Here is a 23,290-nt window from a genome sequence, read left to right as displayed (position 1 = left end):
AAGGGTCTAGGCTCATATGATAGCTTCTCGAGGGCTATGGCTGAGCTGATAATTTTTTTTTTTTAATTTGAAGGGTCAGAAGACGAGATCCAACAGTTGTTCCCTGCTGATGGTTTCCTGTAGGCTTTGCAGCTTTGTGGACACTTGACTGGGCATGGCTTTATCACGAGCCTGACTAAACGTACTTGGACTTTGTTGCGGAATCTCAGATGAGCATTTAGGCATTACACGGAAGAAGGCATAGCTAATCAGAGTAATCACTCGCCTTTCTGTCTCTCGTGGTCTGCTTGTTAATGCGCAAGATGTAGTGAGCTGACCCTCAATACACCACCCCAACAAGCCTCATCACCCTCAGGAGTCAAGCGTACTCCTATTGACTGCATTTTCCATCCCTCTCCCTCCCATTATGCCAATTTACGTTCCAGTTTGGCTTTGTTGTTATATGTAAGTCTTGCTACGAAACGTAAAGACAGGTGGGAAGACATGACTTTCTTTTAGCAATGTCGTGTAGAAAAAAAAAAGGCTGATATAATGATCTCGCATTATCATTTATTTTTACTGTAGATGTTGAGGAATTTGTCATTGTTCTTATTCTTTTGAGTAGAAATGCAAATGGTGGGGTATTTTCTATGGACATTTTTATTTAATGCCTCAGATTTTTTTAATGCATACGTGTAATTTATTTGTATTACTGTGCAGTTGTACTTAACCGAGGTTAGCGCACTATAGGGGATGCTAGAATATGGGTGGAGTTGTTTCTTGGGTTTTTCTGAGCGTGCGTAAGAATTTGAAGTTGTCATATGTTTACACAACTCCCACTCGCAATTCCACCCTAATCAAAAATGTTTTTGCATTTCTTTTTCAGTTTGATGGCTTAATAAATAAATAAATGTATTTTTCTCTCTTTTTTTTGCATTCATACATACATCTGTATACATATTTCTCACAAAGGTAGTATTCTTTTATAATTTTTGAAGGGTTTAGTATTGAAGATCGTGGAACTAATTATACTCATTCAATTCAACAGTATGGTTGTTTCAGAATTGGAAGGCTTTTGGGCTTTAAAAGTCTTGAAAAATAAACCTTCACTTTTGAGATTTTCTGCTCAATTTTCATCAATAATAATAGAACTAGCCACAGATTGATTAGGTTGGTCTATAGATCTATAGTTCTATTTTTGATTCATGATTATTTGGCATTTACAATATGTATTTGGTGTCATAGCAACAGGGTCCAATTCCATAGTATAATGTAAGCTTTCTCTCTTAAGTAGAATCTTTAGTCCAACCATAATAAAGTGGTAGTTTATCCTCCAAAACAACTCGCATCATCAGCAAGGCATCCAATATTTTTGAGGTGCAGCCATTAAAGTGAGCAAACAATAGCTGGTTAAATTAGCACTCAATTGTGAAGGACGGCACAATTTAATGTTTCGTTTACAATAATGCTTGTTTACCAGTGTTCATCAAAGAGGACGATGGCATAAAACTGATTTAGTTTATTTCTTTCTTTATATTTTAATTTGCATGCTTCGATGCTTGGTGATAGTAATGACACTTAATTTGCAGAGCAGGTCATTAGCAGAACAAAAAGCCACAGTCTAATTTACTTCTCTCATCTTGTGATGCCTTTCACTCTCTGTTGGTTCTTCGACACCTTTTCCTCACCACTGCTGATCAGTATGTGAGCAGCTGTCGAGGTAATGAGGATCAGTGTTGTTTTAAACATGAAATGCTGAGAGGAGTGAGAGAGTGCTGAGATCAATACCAGCCATTACTTCTACTCTCTAATGATGCAGCAACCCCCCCCCATCCCTTGTCTCAGCCCATTTCTACGCACTATCCGATATCGGAAGGGAGGAGGTTATGAATTATCGAATCCCAAGGGCGTGTGCCTTGCCGCCAATTACCCCAGTGAAAAATGGCCCTTCCTTGGTGGAAGGAGAAGGCGATATGGACCAGCCCAAGTCGCACGTGGACAGTCACAGCATTTGTTTCCCATGGTGATTTGCAATTTTGTCTGTGTTTTCCAATTCAGAATGCAACCCTGTACTAACAAAATAGGTGGTTAGGCAGCTTGGTGTGCGAGTGGCTAGCACGTCAGCCTCACAGTCCTGGGATTGAGGGTTCAAGCCCAGGTTTGATCCTTCCTGTGTGGAGTTTGCATGCTCTCCCAGGGCTTGCATGGATCTCTTTTTTGCGGGTGCTCCAATTTCGTGCCACATACCAATGACACGAAAGCTTGGCTGGTTGAAAACTCCAAAGGTATGAGTGTGAAGGATTGTCCGGCTCCTCGTGCTCTGTGATTGGATTGGATTGGATAACTTTATTCAACCCCTATTCGCGAAATTTCATTGTGACAGTAGCAAGAGGGTGGGAATGCAGATACAGGAAAAGGCATAGTTACAGGTTAGACAGTACTGTCACAAAGGCCGCAGAACGACAAAGCAAAAGCACAAAGTACAAAGCAAATCAAAGTAAATGGTATCATTAAGAATCACCAAATCAAATCATTAAGACAGAAAAGCAGCAAAAACACAAAACGAGCAAGAGTGGACGGAGCTACCGCCACCGGCTGCCACTTGAGCGGCGCCATCTTGGTTGCGGTAACAAAAATGGATACAGACTTAAAAAGACGTTGTAAAGTTGGACAAAAACTGGAACCACACACAGGAAGTCTTCCACAAGATGGGGAACTTCTGCAGACTGTGACCGAGGTAGAGAATATGCTGAGTCACTCTTCCAAGCTTATCCGCACAGTTCCTCAGTAGTCTGGAGCTGAAGACAACAGTAGCAGAGTAGAACCCCTCGACTCTGTTTCCGGCCTGGTAAGCGCTGACAGCACTTTCATCTTATCCCATGATGGAATGGTTGGTCTGAAGCGTTGCTTCTTCTCCCGGCACTTTTGTCCAGCTCCGAATTTCCAGCGGCATTGAGGTGTTGCTCCTTCTGCTGCGTATTGTAACAGCTAGTCCCATGTGTATGACAGCGTAGGCATGGCTGAATGGTGCCAAAAAAGAAGTAACAGAAAGAAGCCAGGCTATCAAAACAAGGAAAGTTGTAAAAACATTAAAGTAAAAAGTAAATAAAAAGGAATGTATTAAGAAATATCAAAATGTAATTAAAAAAAGATAGAATGGTTGTAAAACATGAAAAACAAATAAGAGTGGACAGAGCTACTGCTACTGGCTGCCGTGTGAACGGCGGCATCTTGGAAAAAAAGAAATTGGCTGGCCACCAATCCAGGATGTTCTCCGCCTAGGGCCCAAAGTCAGCAGGGATAGGCTCCAGCACCCCCCGCGGACCTCGTGAGGATAAACTGTACGGAAAAGGAATGAATGAAAAATAGGTGGTTATTGCGTCGATAAAAAATGCATGTGTGTATTTGCGTTTAACATATCTTGCCATTAATTTTGACAGTGCATTTTTGTTCATTTTTCTGAAACAATGTGCCAATGAAGCTCCAAATTCTTCATCGTCTGTAGGTGGGAATGTAGTCGTGATTCGTTAATGATCGTTTTGTCCATATGTAGAACTATGCCCTTGAGTTGTAAACAGTTTCAAATATATGTTGCCTCTTGTCCAAGTTGGCTTGAGCTTGGATGTTGGGCGCTATGCTTAAAGTGATAAAAAAAGTAAATAAATAAATGTATTCCCTCCTTATTGCTGTAATATTTTGCTCTCTTCTAGAAATGTTTTCCTTTAAATTGTGAGGAAGTCTACTCATATGTCCGGGGACGCTTTCCGGGATATTAAGGGACTCTGTAAATTAGCCCTTTGTTCACTCCAGAGCAGCTTAAACCGTTCATTACCGCGGTGTCATCTATCTTTCTCTAATACACCACCCACCAATGGTAATCTATTCTTCAAACAGCTTGTTTCATTTTCCATGCAGACTTTGTATTGCATGCTGACTTGATGACTCACATCAGTGTTTAATAGTTGCCTTTCTTTTGCGCTAGTGTCACACATGCACGCTTACAATGAAGTTATTGACGGTCTCAAGTGTATCTTTCCTGTCCATTTAGCTGTTGGTGGGTGGGAAGTGCTTGCTGTTGATATACAGCACTTGGAGCCCTTATTGAATTGCACTGATGGAACATCAATTACAGACCTAGGTGCCAGAGAAAAAGCGTTAACTAAGCTCCTCATATCACATTACAGTGCAGAGAGCACTGATGGCTGCCCTAAATAAAACCCCATCATATTGAGTGTTTACTGCATTGTTTGTTGGTTGGTTCACCACAAACCTCAAGTGTGATGGATTACTTTCCTTCTGTATTTTTCACACTTTTTATGGGGGAGAAAGTGTTTTTCCATTCTTCCTGTATAGATTATGTATCAAAGTACATATAATGAAAATGCAATTAACTACATATCAATGAATGAATGACTAGTCCAGGACACAAAGAGCTTTATTTCATTATATTTTAAACAGTATAATGTTTGAACTCTATACTTATTCATCAAAACGTGAGAAACTACACGTAGGATCATGAAAAATTTGTCAAGTGTGGGAAGTGTATGTACATGGCAAGACACGATAACGGACATGTAATACCAAAACTGGCCTGTGAGAGGCACTGTAGTGCTACAGAGCATTCAGATGACTAAAGCGACAGACAAGAAGGGATGTAACAGCTGCGCGTAATTATGGGATGGATGAGCAGTTTGAATATATTTTTTAGGAAAGTTTGGGCTCAAGTATATATCACGAGGATTGCGATTGTAGTACTTTTTTGGAGGGATTCCACCACAGAATGCTAAAGGTAAAGAAAGTGGAACTCAGTGTTTTAGGAAAGCCTTTTGCACGTTTTTGTCTGGGCTGCAAACAGCACGCCCTTCTTGATCATCCATTATGTGCACATTTTGGCACGTGGGTGACTTATCTTATCCATCAACGGCAAAGAAGTGTAATTCAGTCATCTTATTTTCAACAATCTTACATTGTTATTCCTATAAAAGCTGTTTCTGCCAGGAGCCATCAAAAGGTGAGTAGATTGATTTGATTTCTATTATACAGCAGTCCCCTCAACTTATTTTTCATTCATTCATTTACTGCACCGACTATTCTCACAAGGGGGGTGCTGGAGCATATCCCAGCTGACTTGATCATGATCACACTCCTATCTAACGGGCAATTTAGAGTGTATTCAACCAGCCTACCATGCATGTTTTTTGGGACGTGGGAGTAAACTGGAGTACCCAGAGAAAACCCACGCAGGCTTGCAGAGAACATGCAAACTCCACAGTAAGGTCCAGGAGTGGGATTGAACTCCGATCTCAGAACTGTGATGCCGGCGTGCTAACCACTTGCACATCCGGGCCGCCACAACTTATTATAATGGTGAAAAAAAAAGTTAAACTGTGACTTAATGTTAAAAATTCTCTCTCTGCACTTATGCCTGTTATGGAATTCCATTTTTCGACTTGTATGTATAACATAATTGAGGTCTTTTGTTGTGTGAGGAGGCCAAAAGTTTCAGTCCAAATTCTGCTTATGCCAGCAGCGCTTGTGTTACCAGCTCTTTCCAGCTTAAAGATTCACCAAACACAATAACTATTGTCCGCCTTTTGCGGCCGCTTATCAATAACTATGTTCCACTAATGCATCCACGGTATTGTCAGCTCAGATGACCGAAGGAATATTTCCCAGATGCAATAGCCTGCATTAGTGGCCAATGTCATTTCATGTGAGGATGCTTTAACCACCACATTAAATTATGATGCTTTTAAAAAAAATCTAGATGTCTTAATTGAATTGAGGCTTGTTCGTGGATAGTGGATATGCAGGATGATAAGACAAAATTAGTTAATTTTACCGCAAGTAAACTTTTTCTTTTGTTCCGTTTGCTTTTAGTGTGCACTTACTGGTCAAAAGATAATATCTATGTATATACGGTTTATGATTGTAGCTGTGGTTTGCGGCAATCTTAATGCAAAGGTCACAGCATTAGGTACACTTAATGAGGACCATTATGATGTAGTGACGTCCGTGTTTTCTTACCTCAAGGGCAACATGACTCACCATGGGATAATTTGATAAATGCATTTGACAGTGGCGATGATGAATAACATCTATGTCTGACTCATGCAAAATATTGACAAATAAAAAAACATGTTTTATCCTCAACATGCATCATTCACGCTTCTCTAGATAGAAATGGGCGATGAATCAAAATGTATCCAAGCAGAAGTTAACATCTAAAAGAAAGTCAAGATACATTCATTCTTTGGTGTACACCCTGAATCGGTTGGAAAAGTTTTTGGGAGTTTATTCTATAAGACCGATCATGGAATCATAACAATGAAATCCCAACAAAAGTATATTAACACATTTTAAAACCAGAATGCTAAATGCATAGCAAACATTTATTTGCACTCCCCTGACTATTATTAAATTAGCCTAAAATTAACACTTATCCATGATGTTTTTTTTAAATAGCATGACAGCTATTCAAGCAGTTGTTGCAACATCCAGCTACTGTACCTCCCCCCAAAAAAGGCCTTCGAGAACAGCTGCATTGAACTGAAAGTGGGCCCTCTTGTGGTTGAACATGTCAGTGCATCCCTTCCCGCAATAGCTACTGATAAGGACGCCATCACTGACCCTGGGTAGATCTTTTCCTGCCTATCACATGCAATTGGCCTACAGGGGCAGTCTCACTACTTAACGCCCTACCCCGACAAAAAAACAACAACAAAAACACTTTCTGTGCTTTTAATTGGTGTTGAACTCCTCCCAAACTCCTCCTTGCTGACCTATCGGAAGCAAGAGAACTGTTTACTGAAGGATTATTTTTGAACAACCTGTTCCTCACCACTGTAGAGCCTATGTTGTTGTCCTCTTCTCTCTCTCTCTTTCTCTCTCTCTCCATCTCTCTCTCCCTCACACACTCCCCCCTCACACTCTCTCCCTCTCCCCTCTCTCCTCACAGACAGGCGCGCTCGTTCTCAGTCTGCGCACATCTCGCACTTGGCCAGCATCACTTGGAGTCCACAGACACGGCTCTGATTGAGCCTCCACACCAGAGCGGAGGTCCACGCCGCTCCTCCACAACACCCGCAGCCACACACAAGCCTCGTAAGAGTTACGCCGTCAACGCGCTCCACAATTGGACGACTGTATGAGGAGAAGTGCATTTGTACTGATTTGGCTTTTTTTTCCCCTGTTTTGTTTTAATTTCGGCAGTCTGGATTGGAGCTGAAAAGTGAGCAAACCGCTGAGGAGATTTGCCCCGCCAGTCGTTCAAGTGATTTTTTTTTTGGAAGGATTTCAAACTTTTTCCCCTTGGTGTAGAAGCAACAGCGGTGGAATTCTGTGAAAGAGCCCGGATGAGGGACCTATAGGACCGCACCTTCGGAAATAAGGTAGAGAAGCACACTGACTATGCTTTTTCTTGCATTTGAAAGCATGTTAGCGGAGATCCCTTGACTAGATGGAGTACAGCGATCAAACACACGACGTGTGATAATAAACGAGTGCCATGCTGTGCTGGGCTATCTTTAAAACTAACATGCATTATTTAATATACCCCCCACCCCCAAACTTTGATCATGAGCAGTCTCTTACAACTTCTGAGATTTGTCAAAGAGGAAAAACCATCTTGCAGCATGGGAGTCTTGGGGGCTTCCAGGATGGCGAAGCGGCAAAGTAACAGGCAAAATGCCGGGCACAACACGAGGGACACCTGTACACTTCCAATAAAAGAGATGGATGCACAAAAGAATAAATGCATAAATAGTTAAAAGGCTTCTATAAACTGTTTACACATTGGATTAAAAAGAAATGCCTCCATTTCATCCGGCACACTGGTTAGAAATCACTGCTTTATAAAGGCCACTATGTTCATTTTAAATGTTATTTAGTTGTTTTTGCATTACTATACAACTGCCATACATGAAATTTATGTGTTTCCAAAACTGGTAACAGTAGTGAACTTGACCAAAATAACAAAATAATAGATTGAGAATATGTACAAATCTCTTATCTCAATTATTTGTAAACTTCTGGCGATTGAGTGTGCAACGTAATGTTCACTCTTTTGATGATAATCGCATTTTTAAACTTGTAGCCATGATGTGCGATGTGGGGAAAATGTGCGTTTGGGTCATATGCATGACATCCCCTATGATTACCACAGTGTAGCCCTGTTAACAAGGGACTTAGACCACCTACACTTCACTATGAAGATAGGACAGTCACGCAAAGTGCTCCCAAACACAATGCATGTCCACCTCTGATGCTCTAACATGTCTTGTTTGTAAGCTTCCTATAATCCACCATTTGGGATTGAATTACCCGGCCTTTAAATTGAATGAAATGTCGTGGGCGTGCAGTGGGAGCTTGTTCGGGAATATTACTTTCACGGCTTTAAGGGTCAGAATGGAGAAAACAATTGGCCCTAAAGGCTTAGTGTGGAAGTTCCTTTTTTGTGTGTGTGATAACAATCACTCAGCGTTTGAAAAATGACAGGATGTTCTCTTGTTTACTTTGCGTTTAGGTTATGACGACGCACAGCTGAACATGGAACTTTTGTGGATTTTGTTGTTTTCTAGCACCTATCGTCTTGTCCGCGGCCAAGGAGTTTACGGTAAGAATGACTTGTTTACCGGTTATTTGGATGGTATATCAATGCTTTTGGCACTTGTTTGGACTGCGTTATGGCAATTACAGATGTCAAATTGTTTTCTGAAACTTAAAGTTAGCACTACGGAAGATGGTTGCTTATGTGAGACCAACAGGATATTAATATTTCATGTTTACTCTGATCAAAGTGTGCAGTTTTCTAAATGGATAAGGGCTTAAGAGGTGCTCTTTTTTTGAAAAAAAAAAAAAAAAAAAAAAGAATCATCCTAATTAGAAGTCACAAAAATATTAGCCCTGCCCGTAGTGAGATTTGAACCGAACGTAACCACTTTCCTGTTCAGGGTGGTAACTCGATTGGAATGTTTCTCAGTTTTAGTTATGTAGATAGTGTTAAATCACAGCAGACGTGACTTGAGATATGGAGCAGCTCTACCATGCTCCTCACATATTGAGAGCGACTCAACTCCGCATGAGAAAACACTAGACAATGGGAGGTGAGGAAAAAAACGAGACTTCGTGTTAGGTGGCAGGGAGAGGAGAGCAGAGGAGAGGGAGTGTAAGGGAGGGCGGGGTGAGTAAGCAAATGAGAGAGTGAGAGAGCGATAGACAGACACTAAAAGACACACAAAAAATCACACACAAAAATTACAGCATAGTGATGTGTGCTGTGTTAATTGCATTACCCATTATAATGTTATAGTAATTACCCAAAAAAATTCAGCCGCACAACTTGCTAACGTTTTTTTCTTCTACTGTCACTTCAATTGGAATAAAAAAACTGTTCATTATAATGAACCTTACTAATTACTTTTTAAAGCTTCTCACACATCACAACTGATACCGAACCGAACTGAACATTAATATAGAAAATGTGCCAGTGTACTATTTGCAAACAAACGCGTTCAAGGAAAGTTTTTTTCAGACATGCCAGTATTAAAATACTGTTTATTGCAAAAGCGTTATGGAAACTGGTTTCCTGAACTTCTATGCGTCAGGATGGTGCCCACTCTTGTACATTCTCACTTTTCCTCCACAAGCAACATGTTTTGGGACTTCACGGGAGTGTCATTGTCATTTTGGCGAAAAATCGCCTTCGATTGAAACTTTCTTAACTGTCAATGATACCAAAATTTGGAAAAATTGCTTTTAAAACTAATTAATGCGAAAAAAAAACAATGGAAATGGAGCCACTGTAATTCTAACTCTTTATATGTAAATAGCAGGTCTTTCTTCATTGATTATTCTCCTGAAATCACGTAGTGTTTTTTTTATTCTGTGACTCTAGAGGGAGAGAACCGGTGTTATTAGTATGTTAGTTTTTTTTGTGACAAGCGCCATGTGTTCTGCCTCAAAGCTAACACAACTGACCCAATCTGTCGTCTTGGATGCGCTGACTGGGATATTTGAGGCGTAGTGGCAGCCGTCGAAAACAAGGTCTGTTTAGTTGTGGTGGCAGGCTCCGTCGTTGTCGTGAGGCATCGCGGGGAAACGTTTCCAATCTGTCCTTTTGTTAAAGCTAGAGGACCTGTGAAGGAAGGAGAAAATGAATCTCCCTGCTTCACCACACTTGGAATGTCTCAGAATCAGAGTGGTTGATGTAAAAAAAACACAATAATGAATTGTTGCTGGTTGACTAACCGTCATTGAAAATAGTACTTGTGGTGAAATACTTCAATGATTTCATGGCAGGGAGCTACGTTGTGTTAGATATAACAAAAGAAGAGCATGGTTCCTTGTGCCACTATGCTGCCTCTTAATGCTGCTTATTTTGTTAATTGTATTGATTCCTAAAAATATATAATAACGATGAATAGTAAAAAAAAAGTAATAGTATATAAATGTAATAAAAAAATTAATATATACATGTATGTACACGTGTGTGTGTATATGCATATATATATATATATATATATATATATATATATATATATATATATTCAGCAACACTTATTTATTTATATATTTATTCATGTATTTATTTATTAACTTACTTATTACCTATCTATTTATGTCTAAAATGCCTTTCCTATTTCTGCATCCTCACCCTCTTGCTACTGCGACAACGAAATTTCCCCAATACGTACGGGACGAATAAAGTTATGAAATATATACGTTATCTTATTACTGTTGCGGCCTCCATTATACAAATTCTGATGTTGTCATGCTTTGGCAACAAGTCTTTAAATGTACTTTGACTAGCCCTAAAAGGTGACCAAAACATTTGTTAGATATTTTCCACTCTCAACACACTTCAACATAGTTCCTTGGCAGCAAATGCCACAAGATGGTGCTAATGTCCCCTATATAATTTTTTTCCATTTGCTTTTTCATACTCTTTTTATTTTATTTTATTTATTTCAAACTCCAGGTTCCCAAAAGACAAACAATCCAAATTGAGAAATGAATCAAATCTCCAGCTAGCATACAAAATAGCATTTTTTAAAATCAGTTAACTTTGTAGTTGCTTTTTGCTGGCAGCGTGTTGCCACTGAGAGACACTGCGAATGTGTGATAGTCACAAGTGTCAGGCCTTTTTCCTCGTCCGTTCTTGAGCTGTTTTTCATTGAGCCTCACACAAAAGGTGTATGACAGTCTCCAGGGCAGTGTCACACATTAATAGACTAAGTTAAAGCCAGCCTCTGTTACTTTTGTGTTTTGAAATGCCCTCTAGTTTCTTGGTGGACAAAAAGAAGCGAATAACCAGTGTGCATTTGGGGAAAGGCTGCATTGACAGGCCTCTGGGAAGACATCTTGAGCACAATCGCAAAAAACTAGGAGGAGAGGAGAGGATAGCTAGAAATTTGGCAGTTGTCTTTATTTCCTCGCATCATAATTGTTTCGCACTCGGCGCGGCGAACGGATGGGAGCGCTTTGCCTGTTGGGGTGCCGAGTGAGTAACCTTGGCTGATGGATTTTAGAGTGTGCGCTTCATTTACTGTTGTCCTCTCTTGGGGCGCCTCTGGGTGCCTCTGTCATCCTGTTGAGTGCGTGTGCAGGTGTTCTTCGCTTCTGTGCGCGGCATACACGGACGGCAACAGTTTGCTGGCTCAGCAGGGACTCGGGCATCAAAGTGTGATTTCTCTTGCAGTGCAGCCTTATTGATTTTGCATTTGTGACTGTCACATAATAACATCAGCAAGTCACATTGTTGCAAATGCGTGTGATGATACAACATGTGTAACATATTCGCTGTCAGTAGGACGCAACAGTAATACTGTGTGTGATACGTTGCCAGGATGTGCCACCGTTTTTGGGGTTCTTGTGGTGGGAAGGATTAGCAAGGATTTTTTTTCTGGGTAATAGACTTTTAGTTGTTGATTCTGAATTATTTTCCTCACCAGCAGGCAAGTCTGTCCATATACCTTTTCTGCGTCTTGTCAAAGTATAAGTTTAGTTCAATCAGTCACCATGGTGCAACATCCATCCAATCGAAAACAGCAGAAGAGCCAAAGGCCAATTTTACTTTCAGTGAACAACAAACTGAAATGTGTGCATGACCAAAGACAACATTAGTCCAGGCTTTTAATTTGATTTTTATATTTTTTAATTTTCTACATCAATTTTTAAACCCACATCATTTTATGAATGAAATTCTGTCAGGTCATACTAATAGTTTTGAGAAGATAGTTTTTCTTTCTGGGAGAGGGGCCATATATTTCTAACACCTTTATGTTTGTTATATATATTTTTATTCAAACTTTGTCAAATTAAACTCAAAAATTTATTATGACTCAAAACTTGACTATGGGAGGAAAAAAAGACATCAAAATAGTTTCTTTAATATCAAATCCCCTGTTATATATTTTTTATTCTAATTTTGTCAAATTAATCTCAGATTTATTATGATTCAAAACTTAACTATGGGAGGAAAAAAAGACATCCAAATATTTTCTTTAATTTCAAATCCCCTGGCCTCCATTTTGGATCTATGCCTTTTTCTCATCCACTTAATTTGGATTGAACCTAATCCTAGACATTACACGCATGAAGTGACACTCACAAGTGCTAACTCTCAATTTACTGAAGGATTAGGAGATATCCTCCAAACTTTAAGACTCTTCCACAGGAAGTGACTCTTTAACTCCTTCAACACAACAGATGAGCGCGTACACCCATAAATGTGCTGTGAGGTCACAGTATGATAAGCAACCCTTTTTACATGGGCACCAAAGTGTTGATTTATTTATTATTTTTAAACTGCTAGCATCCGTTGCATGTTTCATGCGGTAATTGCTTCAGGAAATTGACTAAATCAACAATCCGTTCATTCCATCACTGTCGAAATTGTTTGGGATTCTGAATTTAGTAATACATATAATAAAAATCTATTTTTTCCCTGTTGCTTTGAGGCCAATGAGAACAGTGAGAGGGGATGACAAAAGAAAGGGATGGGAGTGTTAGGAGTGAGATGATGCTAATCTTTACCTCCTACAAAATCACTTTCTAGCATGCACACTCGCAGACGAACACGTGTGCACGGCCAAGTCACTCTCCTTCAAATTACATTCTCTAGCTGAATGTCATTTGTATTGTCAGAGCTTGTCAGGTGACATTTTCCTCTGTGGATATCTATTGTAAATTAAAGTCCTCGTGCAGCCTGTTCAATTTCCTCAAACGTCAATATGAAAGGATATATTGAAAATTGCGGCTGGAAAAATGGCAGTCCTTTTTCTGGGTGAAATTAAACGGAATGGCATGGTCTGTGACATTTCTTGAGTAATGTACAGCTTTTGCGCATGTCTGATTCAATCTTTTGTTTCTCAAAACTTTAATACGCTGGATTTAAGCATCTTGTGTAGGCTGGATTTAATGATATTTTCATCATTTGCTGCGGGCCAATAAAAACTGGGCAGTGGGCTGCAGTTGGTCCACGGGCTGTAGTTTGGACACCTGTCTTGTTTGTATTTATGATATGCAGTGTTTCATACCTGTTGTATATGCTCATTAATTGAACACACTTCCCTGTGTTCGCGGAAGACTATATTTTCCCTAAATTGAAATATCACCCTAATGAAGACAGCTATACAAGGTAATGAATGGATGGATAACAACGATGTGTTTTGTACATCTATATTTAGTATCTCCTTCATATTACACACCTAGTCATGCAGATTAACACTGTTTGACTGATGACTGTTCTATATTTACACCGGTTAACTTTGTTTCACACCTGCGGGACAACTATAAACATCTTCACATGTTGAAACCTTGTGTACACATAAATTGATGGAAATTTTATGACGACAAAAGCTCTTTTTTTTTAAGGGTTGAAATTTAGATGTAGTTGTAGTAGTAGTAGTAATAGTAGAAATAGCAGGAGCAGCTCTGTGGTCTTTCTGTAATTGCAGACAGCCTGACTCTGGGGAACATAATTTCTATGATGTTCTATGTTGGAAAATATATTGCATATTTTAGTACAACATCCGACTCGACAATGCTATTAAAATACCTGAATATACTTACTCAAGGTTAGACTGCAACTGTTGTATAATTGATTCCCGGAGAGTTAAAACACATGTTAAAAAATAGATGGTGGAATGATTCTATACTTGGACAAGGCAATTTGGTGTTTTATTTATTAATTTGATTTAAGTCTAAATGACTTCATTTATCAGCTGGGGATGAGAGAGCGCATTAGACGCCACCGTAATTTGTCTTTGTCCCTCTCTCATTGTGGCCTCTTCTCACGCATCAGTCACCCCCGCCCTGTTTAAAATGTTGTCGATCCGCACGGTGCTTAAATAAAGCTGTTTACTCTGGAGGTGTTTTTGTTGTTAGAAGCTTTGAGATGGGCTGCTGCCTGCTTTGGGTGCTTACTCAGCAGATTCTTCACCGCTGTCATCCTTCTTTACTTCCCACTTGCTCCTTTTTGCGCTGCTCTGCTCCTCGCTGTATGGCTGAGCGCATATAAAAGCACGACAACATTTCTATTAACCTGCGGGTCAGCCGCCGAACCAGAACACTATGACCAAAGTGATATGTTGACCATGGTTTACACTAGCCTTGCTACCCGGGGTTAAAGGAGAAGAGAGTTCAGATGACGTCTGCTGGGTGTGATTGAGCGCCTCGTCTGACAGTGACGGCCCGAGGTGGGCATCAGGTAGCAGTTAAAAGTGGGCAGTAGGGTGCAAAAGTGTATTTTCTTAGGAAGCAGATATATAATGGAGAAGGGGCCACCTTTCCTTTAAGTGACTTGGCATTTGTGTGGGAAGGAAAAGCAGGTAAAATGCAATCATCATCAGAAAAACAAAGTCTTATTTCAAAGGCATACGCAGCCGAGTTAACATTCCGGTAGTATAAAATAAATCTAAGCAATTCTGTACCGTACACAATTGAAAAATGACTATTAGGAGAATAATGGTCCATTTAGTATAGGGTGTTTAGCAGTGTGACAATATATCGGAATGATATATCGCGATACTTTGTGCCCAAAAAGGTTAAGGATATGCTTGATATATAGTTTAAAAACTGTTTAAAAGAAGAGGAACTAATAGGTTTCTTGCAACATTTGTGTCTTCACTCATTAGTTGCCATTGACATCGCTAGATGGTCAATCCACTTTGACTGGATGGGGAGACTTGTGCCGTCCATTACATTAAAAATCAGAGCATTCATAGTCAGTCGTCCTGTTAATTTTAGAGCAATTGCGGTCATTTTCTGTTGATTTTGAGTCACTTCCTATTCGTTCGATGGACAACATTTGTAGAACAGAAAAGACAACTACTATTTGTAAGTTGATCTTCCCAAGTTCATGTGCAAACTTGGCTTAAAATCTACACCGACATATCAGACAATCTGTGTTGTAGTGTTGCAAACTTGTTTTTAACAAGGTGAGTTATGCATGAGATGCGTAAAAACTGTGTTCAGTTTTGCGGATGAGTCACTGCAAGGTTAATAATGTTGATGTCATTCAATAAACATTTTCTACTTCTCTCTCACTCTCTCTTCTTTAAAGTGAAAGTTACACTGACAGAATATAGGATTACTTTCTGTACATTGAAGTGTATATAATTATATATTAGTCTGGGTTAAGTCAGAAGTCAAAGTTTGATAATGAGGCCATCTTGCATTGTAGCACTCAGAGAATTATGAATATTTTGTTGCATTTCCAGCTATTGAGCAGTTTATTTTGAGCTCAAACTAGTCGAATCGGCAACAAACTCACCAAAAGAATCAAATATGATTGTTGGTTACTTTACCGGTTCAGTGCGAATATTTTTTTTGATTTGCTTGTGTCTTTGGGCATAGCTTGTGGACAGCTACTAGGAGAGATGAAATAATTATTATGAAAGGTTAGCACATTTTTTCTATTAATGTGTGTTAAGATTTAATTAGTTGCTATAAATCATCAGATAAGAACAGCCAGGGTTGCTTCCTGGCTGCCAAATCCCAAGACCCAATTTAGCTCCCCTTTGAGCCCCTTTGTTAATGAACCCTTTATACGGAACTCCTTTAACCCATTGGTTGCAATTGACGTTTGGTTGTCTCTCTGTGTGACCTACGACTGACTGGCGTCCAGTCTTGGGTGTAGTCTGCCTTTCGCCCAAAAGTCAGTTGGTGTCGGCTCCAGCAAAATTAATAAATTGATAAATAGAGATTCATTTGATCAAACTATGATTTGTTTTAGATTGGATTAGATAACTTTATTCATCCCGTAATCGGGAAATTTCGTTGTCACAGTAGCAAGAGGGTAAGGATGCAGAAATAGGAAAGGCATTTTAGACATAAATAGATAGGTAATAAGTAAGTTAATAAATAAATACATGAATAAATATATAAATAAGCGTGTTGCTGAAGTGTATATGTGTGTGTGTGTATATATATATATATATATACATATAAATACATGAATAAATATATAAATAAGCGTGTTGCTGAAGTGTATATGTGTGTGTGTGTATATATATATATATATATATATATACATATATATACATATATATATATATATATATATATATATATACATATACATATACATATACATATACATATACATATACATATACATATACATATACATATACATATACATATACATATACATATACATATACATATACATATACATATACATATACATATACATATACATATACACATACGTGTACATACACGTACATATATATACATACATACATACATACACATAGACACATAAGCACATATATACATACATACACGTAGATGTACATGCATACGGTAGGTCTTAACACTCAGCCATTTTTTTGTTAAAGAGCCTGACAACTGATGGGAGGAAGGCTCTGCGGAAGCGCTCCTTCCTGCAATGAGGGTGTCGCAGTCTATTGCTAAAAGAGCTTCGGAGGGACTCCACAGACTCATGCAGGGGGTGGGAGGTGCTGTCCATGATGGACATCATCCTGGTCAGCATCCTCTGCTCTCCCACTTTCTCCACAGAGTCCAAAGGACAGCCCAGAACAGAGCTGGCCCTTCTGACCATCTTATTCAGCCTGTTCCTGTCCCTCTCCGATTAGATTAGAATTTTATTTCATCCCGTATTCGGGAAATTTCCTTGGTTGCAGTAGCAAGATAGACACAGAAGACATTGTAGACCTAGGTAAAAACTGCAGCCACACACATGAAGTCCACAAGGTGGGGACCTTCTGCAGATGGAGGTTAAATATGGATTATGGAATTATAGGATTGTAGAAAATATTTATTTATTCATTCTTTTTCTGAACCGGTGAGGTGCTGGAGCCCACCCCGGTTAACTACGGGCATCAGGCGAAATGTTGTATCAATTCTTATATAAAAGTATAGAATTTTAGAATGGTGACAGTGTGACCAGACTATTCCAATTTTTAGCCAACTTTTCCGTCGCACTTTGCGTATGCTGTGGGTGGCGTGCAAGGAGCGGAGAGGGCTGGGAGCATTTGGCATGTGACTTATTCATGAAGATGACAGGATGCTTGTGAACAGCGGTGAGAACACGATTCACATCAGAGCGCCCGGCTCCTCCCGCACGGCTCGCTCGCTGTCATTCTCATTTTCATTCTCCTTCTCGTCCTTCACGTTCACTCTCTCCTCAGCTTTGTCTTCTCTTCACCCACCTCAGTTAGGTTCTTAACCTTACAAAATTGGTCATGTCCAGCCGTAATTGGACATTGCGTTAGTTTTTTTCTTCTTTTTGATCTTTTGGATTTGCTGCCTTATCTCGGAATAAACCCTCAATTACCGTGCTCCAAACTAATTGGACTGTTGGCTGACAGTCATGTTTCACAGCCAAGCATAGCCCCGTTGCCTCTTTATTGAGACAAATTATACATGCTTTTAAGTCCTGCACAGTTACTTTTATTTAAAAAAAACTATTCATTCATATGGAATTGATTCTGCTGGTGTGGGTGCAAGTAAGGGATTAAAGTATTGGTGCACTTGGCTGTTAAATATGTTATATATTATGTTATAAGAGAAGTAAAAATGGAGAAAAAATAGATCATTTATTTATCTAGTATATTCCATTTTGGGGGAGTATTTTCATAAGATTTTACATGGTGTGTGAGGTTTTATGCTTCTCTATTATTACATTTCTCTTCCCTTGGCATTAGAGATAAATGTTGTCCATTCCTATCTTTGCCAACCTTTCTCAGTATGAGTCCTCTCTTCTCACCAACATTTACTTTTTCCCCACCGCCGCTATTTCTCTCCTCAATGTCAGGCTTTTGCAATCATCTGCCGATTGAGTCAGCGGCGCCCACCCACGTCTCCACTTAGTTCATATATAGGACGAAGGGTCCAATTTTGGCAGAAAGCTGCAGACAGCCGTGGGGAAGCGGAAGCTTAAGGACTGACACGGAAATTTAAGCGAGGCAGCAGCTGCTTTAGTAAGCAGCCAGTCAGATAATTGTCGGTAGCGAAGGTAAATAATGAGCAAGTGCGCCTTAACCAATAATACACCAAACACAATAATGAGGATAGGACATACAGCATGGTTGATTGCCCAGTCGATGGCATTCAATGACAATTCCAACATGGATCTTTTACTGATAGGGTGCCATTGATAGTGATAACTGTCCAATACATTTGAATGAGGAGAAGCTGTCAAAGAATGATTCGGAGCCAATGAATTTACTTTTATCAAACAGTTACCCCTTCTTGTAGTAAATTCCTGATACACTTTATGCAAAATCAAATGTCTCCTTCAAAATTTTGCTTTATTTCTCATTAAGAAAATGTAGTAGTTTATCTATTATACACACATACTACATTGCGAAACTATTGAGTCCTTGAGCTCAGTTACGCACACATTACGTCACGGATTTGTTAACTTTTTTTCTGCATGGTTTATTAAAATAACACGTTACAAAATGAGATCTGATATTCAACCACAGATGCCAATATGTCTAACTATTTTTTGGAATGTATTTGAATTAGGTCATACTGATAATATCCACAAATATGGAAATAGTATATCTTTTTCTGCCATTTCCCCATCTGCAGCCGAGTAAATAAGTGCCCATGGTCAATACTTTTATAAATGCAGCACATGCCCAAGAGGTGAATCAATGTTTTCACACTTGGTGTTGTAAACTGTTTAGACAAGCTTGTTGCACGTTCACATGTAGTCCTGATAAAACCATAATAATTCCTCTCTAAACCAATTTACTCTGTCACATTTGAATTCAATCTTTTATTGAGCCTTTGTTAAGTTTGTCAGTCTAAATCCCCCTTAATTCTTGAATAGCAAGGTCATGCCACGGTAATTGTGTTTCAACTTTACTCAGCCCGGTGCTTAACCTCCCTATCTGCCTGCTTAACCAAATAAGGATGCTTCAGTGAATGCCTCATTAACAATTTCATGTTTAAAGGTAGATTAGGTATAAATGACCCCGTCTTGTTTTCTGTTAAAGCTCATGCATTAAATTACTCTCTTAATGTTCGCAGGAAAAGTTCCATTGTGACTTAGTTCAGAAATCTATCTTATGAGATACTTCACATTTTTTCATGTGCAATGAAATTTCAGCAGTTCAGTTAGTAAGATATTGCTGTCTGACTTTTGTATTAGTGAAGTATAGCAAAAATAAATACGTCGTGCTCCTTTGAACTGGAAGCTTTATTTTTCCATTCCTTCATTTCTTCTCAGCCCCAGACACCGAGGAACAAACGCCACTAAAATATGGGTAAAAAATCATGTGGGCACATTTGTTATTTACCCACCACCCAGCGCCTCTGCTCTGAAATCTCCGAAAATTCCAATACAGTGGTACCTCGAGATACGAGCTTTTTGCACCGGTGAATCGTAATATAACATAAACAAATTTAAATGAACTTGGATTACGATGCAGACACTAAAAAATAAGTTTAATCTAACCTTATACTAAACTTAATTCTAATTTTGTTTTACATTTTTATACATTTCTCCCGGCCAGATTGGCTCTGTTTGCCCTGCCTCCACATTGACTTTCAGTCAATATCGAGGGTTGTTTGAGTTTGTATTCCCTTCAAAATATTCCAAAAATGATGCACACAAATGTCCTCATAATAGGATAACGCACGACCACTTGCCACTAATCTTGAATTAGCAATCGCTCCGCCAACGAGAGTTAACAGGCTAAGGGGGAAAAACACAGAAAAAATGCAACGCTCCGCCCAGTGCTCGCAAAGACATTACAAAGAGGGAGTTGCGACCAGAGACAGCCAACGCGAAGTAATATATACTGCTTGTAACGATCGCTCCGCCATTTGCGCTGTGTGACGGAAAAAACACTGAATAAAATGCAACGCTCCGCCCAATGCTCGTAGATATCTGTTACACACGAAAGAGATGCGGCAAAAAAGACAGTGCGCTACAATGATAAACAGCCTCTCATGTCTTGGCCACCTGGCTTTCTCGTATCTCGAAATTTTTCTCGTATCTAGAGATAATTATTTGCTTGAAATTTTACTCGTATCTCGAAATGCTCGTATGTCGGGGTGCTCGTATGTCGAGGTACCACTGTACTCTGAAAATGACGTCATCGGGTAAAAAATTTACAGATTTGAAAAATGTTTATAAAATGTTATAGCGGGTAATAATTAATTGGATAAATGTCACAATGGTAACAAAAAGCAGAAACATGAGCAACATCAGGTGCAGTGCTGAAAATGAATGTGTTTCATCAGTTTAGAAATAAGACTAAACGAGTTCACATTCACCACATCACCTTTCCACCTTTTATTAGAAAAGTACCATTCAGTTGTTATGACGGAGATCCGGCATATGACGGGGAGGAGAAAAGGTGCTTGGCAGGGTGAAAGACTCAAATCAAAAGCAGGCAAAGGCACAGTGAGAGCGACATTGCAAAGGGCATCCAGAGAAGCTAAAAGAAGAAATACTTCTCTAGAGACAGCGGGACACCGACAGGGCGCTCCTAGTATGAAATAGGAGCAATGAGTCACGGTGGCTGAAAGAAAGAACGAGGCTACTTTGTTTTCCAACATTGAACAGCGCTGGTCATTTTTGGTAGAGTCCTTAACTGGTTTGCCAGTTTTAAAAAATGTGACGTCAGACAAAATTAATTGTGTTTAAATAATTGAGGTGTTACTTAGCATTAAATATAAAATGCACATAGGAGACAAAAAAAAACATATTAGCTGACATTCATGCAACCAAGTTCAATGAGAAAATTGGCCAAAACTAAGAGAAAATAATGCTTAAAAATGAAATATAACATCAAATAATATATATTAATTCATTTTCAACATCAGTAATCCATGTCAGGGTCATTTTGTGTGCTGGAGCATATCCCAGAGGACTTTGGATGGAAGGCGGACTACACCCTAGATCACCTGTGTCAAAGTGGCGGCCCGGAGGCCGACTTTCTGTTTTAGGATCAAATTAAAATGAAGAGTATAGATGTATATTAAATTTCCGGATTTTCCCCCTTTTACATCAATAATTGTAATTTTTTAATCCATTTTTTCTGTGTTTTTAGTTCAAAAATCATTTTGTAAACTCTAAAAATATATAAAAAAGCTAAAATAAACATTGTTTTAGATCTATAAAAGACTATATATTCAGGGCTTTTAATCCAGTTCTTTTAATCCATTTATAAAAAAAATCTAAATATTATATCTAAAATGGTCCGGCCCACATGAAATCGAGTTGACGTTAATGCGGCCCGCGAACCAACCCGAGTCTGACACCCCTGCCCTAGATTGATCGCCAGTAAGTTGTAAATATTTATATACATATGATACATACAATAACCTTGTTTTCTTATAACCCTGATAAAACAAAAAAATGAAAAAAGGAAGGCTTATTTCTCCTACCAAATTGTTGTGAATTTTGTGACATCATGCATACATTTGGAGTGATAGTGGGCAAAATGAAAAGTGCGCATTATGGTAGCTGGCCTCTCACGTTTTTGGCTGATCACAAACCGGCTGTCCACATCTCTTCCTGATCCTCGTCGTCTCTGCCAACCTTCTTTCCAATGTGTTTTCTAATTGGATCGAATTCTGCCATTCTCAACGACGCAGATGGCTCCCACTTTGTCACCTTCCAAGCTTCTCCCTGCATCTTTTCCTCTTGGTTCTTATTGTTCCATCGTTTTAATCTTTCTTCTTCTGCTTCACTATTCCTGCCCGCGGCCCCATGCAATGCAAACAACCTGATCGGGGGGGAGTGAATTATTGAAGGCGCTGCCGTCATTCCCCGGGTGCAGAAGTGGGCCGCTGGGGGGGAAGTCGGGAGAGGAGAATGAGGAATGGATAGTTTCAAAGGACAGGGTTCATTGACTGATGTAATCGTATTTACACTTTACATCAGCTAAAAACTGTGAGGTCAATTCGTATGGGTCAACGCCAACGAGACATGCCGGTCCAGATGAGTAGTTTATTTCTGTAAAGATGTATATTTCAGTGTATTTCTGTTGGCTGATGAGCAAGTCATCTATTATCCATACAAGTGGCTTGCAGGGAGTCTGCCGGGGTAAGATTTTGCTGGGATTTCATATAAAATTGATATAATTAATAAATTGATACTTTTTTTCCATCAAGTGCAGATAAGGTTAAACAATTGGTTTCAAACGATCGTGTAACCTACTTGACATACTAATAGTGTTCACCCACAATTTGCGGGCTTAGGGACGGAGACTTGACATACATAATGGAAATCATACAGAAATTGACACCCATTTAAATTTGATGGAAAAAAGGCGCTCATTTTGTTTAAATAAACCGTTAATACATCAGGGAAGTCCCTTTTTTAATCAATTCTGGTTGTGATGTTTCCAACATGGCTGATAAACATGCTTAGTTTTCTATTGCTGTGCTATAGCGACTTTATGTTTACAGTCTACAGAGTGACAGAATGGTTACAGCTCAACAACTGAATTGGAAACCTGTAGATAGCATGCGAGCAGACTAAAAACTAACATCAGCTTCTGTTGAAAGATTTCATAATGAGCCGGGGCGAAGGCAGCTGAGAAAAGAAGACTAATTAGGATCTACTTTCATTATTAAGCTCTTGCTGTCATTTTTTGATGTATTTTTTTGCCAAAAATATGGTCTGCTTCTATTTTTAAGTAACTTGCTACAGTATTTCATAGCACCTTGAAATTTATCGTACCTCTGTCCTTGTCAGAAAATTACACTGCTTAAAATCCTTTCTTATTCGACTATATGGTGAAATGTCTCAAAACATATGGCTGAAGATGTAGTTAGTTAGAATGATGAAATTAAAAAAAAACAAGACTTAGTG

The 23,290-nt window shown here is 39.1% G+C and overlaps 1 protein-coding gene across 7 annotated transcripts in view; it reads left to right on the top strand.

Moving 5' to 3' along the window:
• The first annotated feature begins 4,617 nt into the window (after window positions 1-4,617).
• Window positions 4,618-23,290, top strand: part of mdga1 (MAM domain containing glycosylphosphatidylinositol anchor 1) — a 164,693-nt gene continuing 146,020 nt past the window's right edge. For 2 of the 7 annotated variants that reach the window (XM_077592225.1, XM_077592234.1), the window contains exons 1-4: window positions 4,619-4,990; window positions 6,938-7,083; window positions 7,192-7,370; window positions 8,504-8,593. In XM_077592225.1, coding sequence (XP_077448351.1) covers window positions 8,527-8,593 — 67 coding nt within the window. In that variant the 5' untranslated portion in view covers window positions 4,619-4,990; window positions 6,938-7,083; window positions 7,192-7,370; window positions 8,504-8,526. Of the gene's footprint in view, window positions 4,991-6,937; window positions 7,371-8,503; window positions 8,594-23,290 lie in introns of all 7 variants that reach the window. The other 5 variants (XM_077592216.1, XM_077592202.1, XR_013298099.1 and 2 more) reach the window with 5 other exon arrangements.

This window comes from Stigmatopora argus, chromosome 2 (genome assembly GCF_051989625.1).
Source record: "Stigmatopora argus isolate UIUO_Sarg chromosome 2, RoL_Sarg_1.0, whole genome shotgun sequence".
NCBI lineage: Eukaryota > Metazoa > Chordata > Actinopteri > Syngnathiformes > Syngnathidae > Stigmatopora > Stigmatopora argus.
This window is presented reverse-complemented; position numbering and strand designations above follow the sequence as displayed.